This window comes from Haliaeetus albicilla, chromosome 15 (assembly GCF_947461875.1).
Source record: "Haliaeetus albicilla chromosome 15, bHalAlb1.1, whole genome shotgun sequence".
Classification (NCBI taxonomy): Eukaryota; Metazoa; Chordata; class Aves; order Accipitriformes; family Accipitridae; genus Haliaeetus; species Haliaeetus albicilla.
In genome coordinates, this window is record NC_091497.1 from 34,388,031 (window position 1) to 34,398,463 (window position 10,433).

Genomic DNA, 10,433 nt, shown 5'->3' on the forward strand with positions numbered 1-10,433 from the left:
TATTCGCAGCATAATCAGGCTGTATACCTTCTCATGAAAGAGTCCATAGTTAAGCATGGTATTTTCTCTGTCTCTCTCAAGTGTCTACTTCATAAAGCATCACTTGAAAACACATTTTCCTGAGCTGTGATGAGAGATTTCTGATGGTTGTCTTCTCAGCCTCCACCTTTCTGTATTCATTTTGAGAATATTATTTAAGGATGAATTCCTGTTCCTCCAGAGCAACTTCTGGAGATGTTCCCAGCTCCCATTAACATGACTTTGGTATATGAGTGTGATATGAGAAGGCTATTCAGTACTTTGCAGGAACACCATCTCCACTGGGACGTCTTCACTGATGTAAAGTCAGCAGGAACTCTTGCTACAGTAAAATCTCCAGGATTCACCTTTCGAGTTACCTGTTATTTTTATAGGACCATTACAGCTCATAGGCCTTACTCGTTCCTCAGCCAAGCAGCGTGCTGTTTCACACTGCCAGGAGATTTTGCAGGATTTGTCTCAGAGCAGATCGGACCGGGATATACGAATCTGAGGGGAAAACTGCCAATGAACAAATGAGTTTCTCAATGATGGTCTTCAAACACTGGTGGGCTTCATGTAAGTCTCTCTCAAATTGTTGCCCCTCTCTTTGTAAAGCCATATGACTACAGATGTTTCTAAACTCAATGCTATCCTAAAAGCAAAAGCAAAAAGAAGTGAGTGAAAAATCGTGCTCCCCAAGTTTTCTAGGTATGATTTTCTAGATGGAAACTTCCTAATCATGAATGTTCATCTCTGATTTAGTGGAAAACTTCTTCAGTTATGAGATACATGTAGTGTAACCATTAAATACTGCTGCAAGCTGTCTTGGCAGGAAGCCTTGGGTACCAGTTCCACCGACTCACTTTTAAGGGGCACTTTCTTCCCCAGGCATCAGCAATGTATTGGTTTTTAATTCTGTTCCTACCAGACAGACCTTTTGTAGCTGTCCTCAGGCAATTCAACTCCCTCTACCCCACAGGGCCTCAGGGAAATGTGACATCCAGATGCCTCTGGAGAGCTCCCAGTGGCTCTGGAGGGGACTTTGTGGCAGCAACCCTGGCTGAAGCATCACTTCCACGCAGCATCCCTCCTCTGTGACGTGACTGGGATCACCAGTGAGGCGGGTGACCTCGACGGCTCTGCCGGCTGCACGCTGTGACAAATGATGAAGACTTCCCAGTCCCTCAGGTGCGGCATGGCCCGCAGCAGGAGAAGTGCTGCTCTGACACCTGCCCCTGTGAGGCAAATGCTCTGCACGGGGCCAACGCATTCCTTAACCCGGCCAAACCAACATCTTATGTTGCAGCTCGTGGAAACCCCTGTGTTTAGAAAAAAGCTAAGGGGAGCCAATTTTCCCCTAAGGACCGGTAGCGCTGCTGGCTGGAGGACCTTGCCTACAGCAGGGGCAACCTTCTGCCTACCGTTGAGCTGGGCCAGCCTAGGTTTGTGAGACCTGTAAAGGAGTGCACATCTACTACGCACATTTACACAACTACTAAAAGAAAACATTGCCCTCTACCCCCATCTGCTCCTATCTCTCCCTAAAAGAGGGGTAGGAGCAGCTGGTAGAAGCAGAGCTTTAACTTGCAATGGTTCCCCAGCCTGGTTTGCTCTAGGAGAGGGCTGTGTCAGCACAAAGAGACGAGCATCTGAGTGCTGGGAGTGAGCATTTGGAGGTGAAGAAGACAAGACATCATCTTCTCGCAGCAGGATCAGCTTCTGTCGTCCCCAAATTTATGTGCAAGCAAGGTCTCAGTCACAGCCTATGCCTTCGTGAGGTCTCACGCGCAATGAACACTCCAGGACAAGCTGCAGGGGACGGGGGAACCTTCTCCTGTAGCATGTGGTGCACACCAGATTTTGGCACCTCTCACCTCCTTCACTTGATGTATTTACTCTTCTAGTTAGTAGCAGCCTGTGCTTTTAGCTGAGAGGAAATTGAGTTTTAATGTTATTCTTATAAGCATGAAGGTTCAGACTTATCGTGGGTTTTACCTTTGTTATTAAAAACAACAAAGAAACCAGTTTTAAAAACTCCATTTCACCTAGACAATCCCAGCTTCATAATGGTAACAGCAAAAAGGATTTGCAGTTGAAGGATTAAAATGCGGGTTAATATCAAAACCAGTGCTGAATAACTGTCCCACTCAGCAAATAGAGGGCATTCACTATGGAAATACCAAAACTAGCCATCCAACACCATTCTCGGGCCCTTAGGCGTTGTACGGTAGTGGTTGTGGGTCTGCTGTGGGCACGGTGAACTCATTGCTCTGGTACGCCCCTGTGCCGAAAAGCCAGGGAGTCCTGAGTCAGGAGGTTAGCTGAAAAGCAGCCTTTTTCACATATATTTCCAAAGTTTCCTTTTTCAGAAAGGTTTTGATGTTTCCTTTGAAGGTCACCTTTCAAATCTGTTCTGTAAAGTTGCCTTAGGTATAAAATCCTTACTCAAATATATTAAAAGGTCAAATAAATTGCACTAAGTAAACAAGCTAGCTTTGCCAGCTTTTGCAGGTGTCCAGCACATGGGAGCTTTAGGATACATGACAGAGAATAAAAACTTGACTTATCTCTCTCTTTTCAGTAAAAGTGGGCAGTAACTAACTGAAGGAAAAGAAAAAGTTTCAGACTAAAAATTCTTTCTGTTTTAACTCAGGAAATAGGGCCCTTGTGAGTTGAACTGATAGAGAGCAAGAGCTCCTGCGGTACTTTGCCATTTAAGAGAAGGTAACAGGAATATTTTCAGTGATTTAATTTTAAGTGTTTTCAATTGCAGGACGGGAGCAGATCATCCCTGCAGCTTTCATTTGTCAAGATCCATACATTTAGGCAGATGAGTTCATAAAGAACCTCCCCCAGAATAAAAACAGCATGGCCTACTAGTTTCAAGGCTCTCTAATTTATGGCTTAAAATTTTCCACTGCCCTGGGTCTGTTTCATACAGTTGTCACTCAGTGGTAGGCTGAGGTTTCAGGGTGTTTCTGGTGGCCCAGCTTTTAATTTTGAACCTTAAGATAAAATTGGTAGTAGCCACCAAGTTGCTTTGCATTTATGAATAGGCCGCTTTTATAAAGACTTCCTTAGAGAAGACGCAAACTGCTTTCTTCCATCTTTTAATTTACTCAGAGATGCCAACCTGACCCATCAAACAGATCCTACAGCTGTCTCTTACAGACAGCTGCCTCTTTAGCTCAGGTTTTAGACCCCGGCCCGCTGCCAACCCTCAACATTTTTTCTTAATCTCCATGCGCCCTGGTAGACAAAATTTCCACTGAAGGCCGAGCGGCAGCAGCGGTGCCCTGGCCCAGGTGCCGGGTGCTCTCCATCATCGGCCGGCCAAAACCCAGGAGTCAGGGCTGGAGGGCCAGAGCCCTGATATCCATTCTGGGAATCCAGCGCCTCCACCCCCACTGACCTATTTTATATTTTTCCAGTATAAATTCTCAGGATTGCTCAACTTCTGGAGGAATAAAATGGTCATTTTAGAAAGCGATTCCTGTGGGCACATGAAAGTCTAAGCCGGAGTTTTTTCCCAGAGGCTCTGCGTATGGTCAGTGGGGAGCAACAGGAACGGTTTATCTGACCCATTTTAGGTGGCTGTTAGAGGATGGACTGAATCTGGAGTGCCTCTTTCTCTCTGATGACCCTAAAGGGAATGCGGCTTGAGCAGCTCAGTCTTCGGGAAACCGCTGTGGGGCAGATAAACCCCACCTCAAGTCTGCATCCATCTCTCACCTGCTGTTTTCTAAAACAGTTGCATTTGCAAGATATCTCCTAGGACATACACCACCGAGAATGGTGGAGTTGTTAATAATTTCTTGTAAAGTTACTATTCCTGTGGAAAGAAAAATCCCCCAAGCCCCTAGAGTAGTTCATTCTGCGGTTTGCTGCTGCAAAGCCTCTTTCTAACACAGCAGGTGCAGGTGCATGCGGAGTGCAGCACTATCATATTAATAAAGTGGAACCACCTAAGCGTATTTCCTCTGAGCTTCCAGAAAGATCTTGGAGGCAATTCCTCACTTGAAGAACTCCAAATTGTCCATTTGTCAGTATTTAAAAAATATCCACACAAACGAGTACTGATGCCTACGGCTTGCAAATAACTTTATGGAGGGTGAGGCAATTTTTTCCAGGATCACTCTTCATATTAATTACTTTAAAAAATGAACATTCAAAGCTATTAGGTCCAGGAACAACTCCATAATATCAGTGGCTGCAAAATGAAAAATGTGCATGCTGGCACATTTGTTCAATCCGTGGTGGCGAGCAGGGACTCCGCTGCTGTTTTATGCGAATTCTAATGAAAGCAATTTATTTCGTTTCCGTCACCCCTAAGCCATTATTTATGAATCAGTCTTCAGATCTCTCGCACAAGGAAGAACGAGTCACTTTGGCACTGAGAACCAATCTCTGACTTGTGTCAGGAAGTCAGCAACCAGGAAACAAGCTTATTAGCTACCATTAGAAATGTCATCTAGCAACAGACACCCATTCCATATTCCTCCCCCAAAAAGCGCAAATCTCCCGGGGTGAAGAGCCCTGGGATAACGCCGTGCCGAGCCTGGCTGCTTCTCCCGAGGAGCGGGACTGGAGCGAGGAGCTGCTGCCCCGACTGCCTTCCTCCGCACCGGAGCACAAGGGCAGGAGAAACTTGCACAGTCAGAAGTTTTTTTATTATTATCCCGCCCTGCCAATCTGGCGCCTTTTAAGGACGCTATTTTCTTTCCCCCTTTAAAGAAAATACCATGACTGTTTTGCAAACGGGATGGCTATTTTAACTTCTTAGCGTGATTTATACTCCATTCCCCGCTGGCTGCTGTCGAGGTTGGCCCAGTCCAATCCGCGACACGTTTCTGATTTAGCACCGTCCTCGCGACCCCTCGGTGACTTCGGCGCGGGAGGCAGGATGTTATCAAAAAGCTGGAGTAACGCGTAGCTGCACCTGAGCACGGCCAGGGCAAGCCGCACGCTGCTATTTCGGGAAGCTTTTATGCCTTGTAGTTTTCCTTTTCAAATGCACTCGCATTGCTGCTTAAAAGACAGAATCTCTGTTAAAAGAAGAAAAAAAAAAAAAAGGCCGTTCTGTTCACCTTGGCAGTGTGTAATTACGGGAGAGGGAAAATGTGGACATTATTACAGGGTGTCTTAATGGAGGCAGAAGGCGTGAGGAGTTCGCTTGTGGTGCGATGCCAGTAAACAGCGGGCTGGGCAGCGGGGTGATGTGGGCGATGGGGTCGGGGACGGGGGGGAAGATGCCCCTTGCCCTTCCCCACCTTCACGCAGACCCTTTGGCCCAGCAGTCTCTTTGCAGCCGTGCCGCAGGCAAAATCAGCAGCAACGCGCTTGCTGTCGCTAGCAAAGGATTTGCTTCAAATTCTTGTGAGGGTGTCGCTTTTCATCGGAAATTAACACCCACCTTTTAATTGCTGGGGACTAGCGTTGTCTAACGGGCACTGGGGCGCAGCAGAAAGCGTTGTTCCCAGTACCGACAGGGGATGAGCTATTTCAGTGTTGTCCTTCCAGTCCTTGAATCTGTTTTTTCTTCAAGCCTATGTGTATCTGTTTTGGGACCGTTTTATAGAGTGATTTTTTGGACCCATTCAGCTGATAAACCAATACAGAGAACATAATCCAATAAAAGGAAAACAAGGAACAACCCCAAACCAAACGGAAAACAGGAAAGTCAGGATTGTCAGGAAGGAACTGAAAGAGGCATAACCATAGCAATAAATGAGAAGTATCAAATACTGACTACTAGCATGAATGAGTGTCTCTGAGACATAAACCCAGAGCTTTCCTTCAAAAACAGTGAGTGGAAGGAACATGTTACCAAGGGCTGCCATTTTGAAGGGACTTGGGCCAACTCATTGGCTTAGAGCTTATTTTTAAGGGCTTGTTCATCTGAATTTATGGACAGGTTGTAATATAAATGGATCCCTTGGAATCCAATTTATTTCAAAATCAAATCTGCAGCAGTGAAACTACTCGCAATTAAAGGGGTCGGTTATCCGTGACGCAGGTTCTGAGGAAAGCGAGTGCAGAATTTATGTAACCTCATTGTAGAAGGGAAGGGGGAGAAAGTCCCAGAGCTCAGCGGGTCATGATAATGGGTTTTCAGTGGAAAAAGGACCTAACTTAGCTTCAAGTAGAATAGGAAAATCAGAATCCAAAGTACACTGTATTCCCAGTGGTATCTAAACACATGCTTTCATACAAGTAGATATTAAAGTAGTTCTGGGAAAGCAGAGGAATAAAATAAAACCTTCATTGAAGTGGCTGTATTTCATCAAGCTAGCATTTGTTTGTAAAAAAACCCAAATGTCATTAGCCTTGTTTATTTTAAATTACGAGCCAATGAAGAAGTCTTACTGGAAAATTGGTATTGCAGAAGTCCAACCTGTCACTGTACTCTCATTTTTGAAGAATAATGTCTAACATTTTCATTTGATTTTTAACACACTCTTTTTACGTCATGCATAGCTTCCAGTATCGCTCCTTCCATCTCTAGGTGTATTTATTCCTAGTGGACTCTTAGATGGATATTCCTGGAGACTGAAAATATTTGGACCCAGATGTTCAAAGGTTGCTTCTGATTCTTGGTGACTGAGTTTATGAGTATCTTGACTTGAGATAGCTTGGATTTGATTTTTAGCAAATTGTGAACAATCACAAAGCCAGCTGGACTCCGTACATTGATCCAGCACACGTGAAAACAGTATCTTGCAATACCTCAAATTCATCACCAAGATACTGAGAAACCAGAAGTCATAGCAAAAATTTGTTCACAAATATTCATCCACCAGATGAGACTTTAAGTGGTTACATCTTTGCTGGCTTCAGTATCCCCCAGCTTCCCACATTGTGCTGGTCTGTGCTGGGAAGGTTGGCATAAAAGAGCAGATTCTAGTTTTAGCTCAGCTGGCCCAGCAACTGGTGTCTACTACTAGTGGGGTTTCTGTGGCATGCACCTTTGGTCCTAAAAATTGGATAAGAACTGCCTATGACTTGCAAGCCCCTACCTAGGCTTTTTCTCAGACTTCTTCCTGGGGTAACCATCGTATTTATAGGAAAATTGAGGATTTTTTCAGGTATGTGTTCATTGGGTCTGCTATGTTAGATATACAGCATGTCAATCTGGAGCAGCCATGGGCTCTGTGGGTCAGTCGTGTTTCACTTGCAGGGTACCAGTCATCTCTGCATCTGATGTTCTTTTTCAGCTCTTTTAGAACTGGAGAATAGCTTCATAATTTAAGACTTTATGTGCATTTATAGAAATTTACACATACAAAGCTGGCTTCTGAAAAAGCCCTAAATAATCTTTCCAGGCTCTTCAGCATGTCAGTAAGCCTTCATTCTGCCAAAAAGTCTTTTTATCCCCCGAACCCTTGTGATGCAGCTACACTGAACTGTCAGTAGCCTTCTGTTTTGCAGGCTGTAGGCTTAAATTACTTAACTGGAAATTAATGTAAATGAAACTCTTCCAGTGCTCATGGCAAGACCCAGCACGTGCAGGTATGGGTGCAGAAAAAGAAACTTCTGCCAAAAGCCAGAGATAAGTGTACCTCTGTCTCTCTTACTTACTTTTGGGAGGAGAGGAAGAGGATGCTGCTGTAGGAGAGGGAGCAGGAGAGTCTCTTCTACTTGTACCAGGCGGGAAGTCGCTTCCACTAGTCGGGACATCTTGCTGCACAGAGCCGTCTCCCGAAGGGTCCCACGCCTCACCAGCCGCTCTGGGCTGGGAGGAGACGAGTCTCCGCTCTCTTCTCCCTCCTTACGGCTTTTCCCTGCGGCTCTTCTCTCTTCCTCCGGCTTCTGAGCCCCACCAGGCTCACGCATCTCCATCTCCTCTCCCGGGCTGCACCGAACTGGGCCAGACCTGCCGGTGCCAGAGGTTTCGGTGTGGGAAGGCTGCGGGGGGCTGCGGGGAGGATGGGGGGCTGCGACAGCCCGGAGGGTGCGGAGAGCCCCTGCCTGGTGCCCGATGGATACAAGCAGAGCGGCCGGACCGGCCATCGGCGTTCCCACCTCCCTCGCGGCTTTTAAAACCCAATTTGGCCCCTTCCCTCCCTCTTATCTCCGGCCCCGCGGTGGGTGGCCACCCAGCCCACCCGCCTCTCCAGCCCACCCCGGGGCTGGCATCGGCAGGTTGAAACCTGGGGGTCACCGGGGAGGGACGGGTGGGTGGGTGCAGGGCTCGGGACCGCCGAGCCTTTCGCACCAGGCGGTGTAAATCCTCCCGTGGTCCCAGCCGGGAGTGGGCTTGCCAAGGCTGGCCCGTTCAAGGGGGTGGGATGCTCGTGGAGTCAGCCCCCCAGAGGCTGCGTTATAAAGCTCGGCGCTGAAGGATTTTACAACGTGTTTCAATGCGTAATTTAAAAGGAGAGCAAGGGCCAGGAGCGAACCCTTTCGTTCCGAAGCCCTCCCGGTTTCAGGGATGTTCGGCGCGGATCTGGTCGATGCTCCTGCATCCCGCAGCAGGTGCCTCCCAGTGGCACCCACAGCGAGAGGCAGACACCCCTGGAAATGCCCAGGAGGGTCCAGCCGTCAGGGTTTCCACCCAAAAGCTACGGCTGCTGCTAAGTCAAAACTTCTCAGCCTACCCTCAGTTTTATTACTATTATTATTATTATTATTATTATTATTAATCACAACCCCAAAATGCATCAAACACATCCAAACCTGCCAAGCTGACAGTACCGTGTTTGGAGCATGGAAAAAAGAAAAAAAAAATCCCAAGTAGGAAAACAGTGGGTTGGAAACGGGAAGGCTGAATGAGCCCCACCTGAAATAACTCCAAAAAAAGGCATTTCTGGCTTTGGCAAGTGAGCAAGAAGGATCCTATATGTTTTTGTATATGGTTCCCAGAGGATTTAAAACTGTAAGATTTGATGCTAAACCTATTTCTGTGCTGTGAAACCAGGGACAGCTGTACAAATATTTGCTGTTTTTAATTAAACCTAACATTGCTACTTCCTTCATTTAAGTTAGGTCAAAGGACTGGCAATTTTATGCTTTGATAGATGAAGAAAAACAGTTGTGGGTGTTGTGTTTTAGAAATATGGTATAAAATAAGAAGTCTGAGGGAAAAGGCCTCAGAGGCTATAATAGCTCTAGCCTTGTGCTTTCTTCTCAGAGATGTTTTCCTTGTCAAATATTTCGCCTTATCCATATAGCAACTGTTTCTACTGTAATTCTGCTCATTATTTTTCCTTGAAAGACTTCTATCTAAACTTTCCACTTGCTCCCTAGTTAAACTTGAGGTGGCATTCTCTCGGCTTTGTATTCTTTATCAATGTAGAAAAATCTGCTTTCTTAGGGGGAAATGAGGACGGCTGTGCCTGGTCCCTCCCTCTTTGGACCCCCCCGCATTGCCTCGGTCACTTGGCAGAACATCTCTCAGCGACTCCCTCTGGAGAAGTGCTGGTCTGTCTCCTGCTCCTCAGAGCAGGGCTGTGCTGTCACCATCCCTTCCGAAAGCCGGCGTATCCATCCCGTCCGTGATAAACGAGAGATAAACTGTCGGTTCAGAGACCCGTTTTTCGGTCACACAGCAAAGACCAAAGAGCACCGAGCTGGGGGGAAAGTTCTCGTTTGGGGTCCGTGGCTGGTCTGCTGCTTGTCCTGGGGTAAGTCCCTCAGGCTTCCACTATGGGAAATGAGGATAACGATGCTGACTCCCATGGTGATGTGTTTTGGGACCCGTACAGTAAAAGAGCCAGGTATTAGAGTTCCTTGGGCTTTTAGAAGAAGGCAAAGGAGACTTAGAATTAAGCAGGAATTTCACCCAAATTACCTTTTTGTCAAAAATTCTGGACTCATGAACATGTACTGCCTGTTGGAGAACATCCATTTTCATCAGTTTTTGTTTAAAAATCAGGAAAAGATGTTTAGAAAGTCAGAGTAATGCATTTAAACACGTAAGCATATATTTTAAAGCGTGGGGGTTTTTAATGCAATTTTTTTCAGTCTGCTTTTAAACCAGGGTATAGACAAAAGGCACCAAGGAGGAGTAAGATAAGTGTTTTGCTTCTGTTGATCCATATTTTGTGTTTTGGGTTGGTTTAGATTTTAATTTACAAAAATTTTTGAGATTTCAACTTTTCATCCTCAGTGAAAAATCTCAGATTTTCTGTGGGAAAACAGAGGGCCATTTCTTCCCCTTTGGTACCTATAATGGAAAGAATGAGGGGATTGTCCCCTCTACGTAGTTTGTTATTTCTGCTTTAAAAATGACATGTCTCACTGTGCTAAGTGAAATAAATTAGTATTATAGGTTTTAAAGATCTTCAGTAAGTTCTCAGTAAAGTTCTTTGTTATTATTATCAATGTTAGCATTATATTACTGCTACCAGCAGTTTTATTGTTGCTGCTGTGGTGCTGATCATTAGTATCGATTTTAAAAGAAAAAAGCCTTT

General features: G+C 45.8%; 1 protein-coding gene across 1 annotated transcript; it reads right to left on the reverse strand.

Annotated features, from left to right (window-relative positions):
* Window positions 1–445: 445 nt before the first annotated feature.
* DLEU7 (deleted in lymphocytic leukemia 7) lies at window positions 446–8,031 on the reverse strand. The gene is made up of 2 exons (XM_069802743.1): window positions 7,600–8,031; window positions 446–673 (listed from the first exon to the last, which is right to left on the reverse strand). The coding sequence occupies exons 1-2, from the start codon at window positions 8,029–8,031 to the stop codon at window positions 467–469; spliced, it is 639 nt and encodes a 212-aa protein (XP_069658844.1). The 3' UTR covers window positions 446–466.
* Window positions 8,032–10,433: the final 2,402 nt, after the last annotated feature.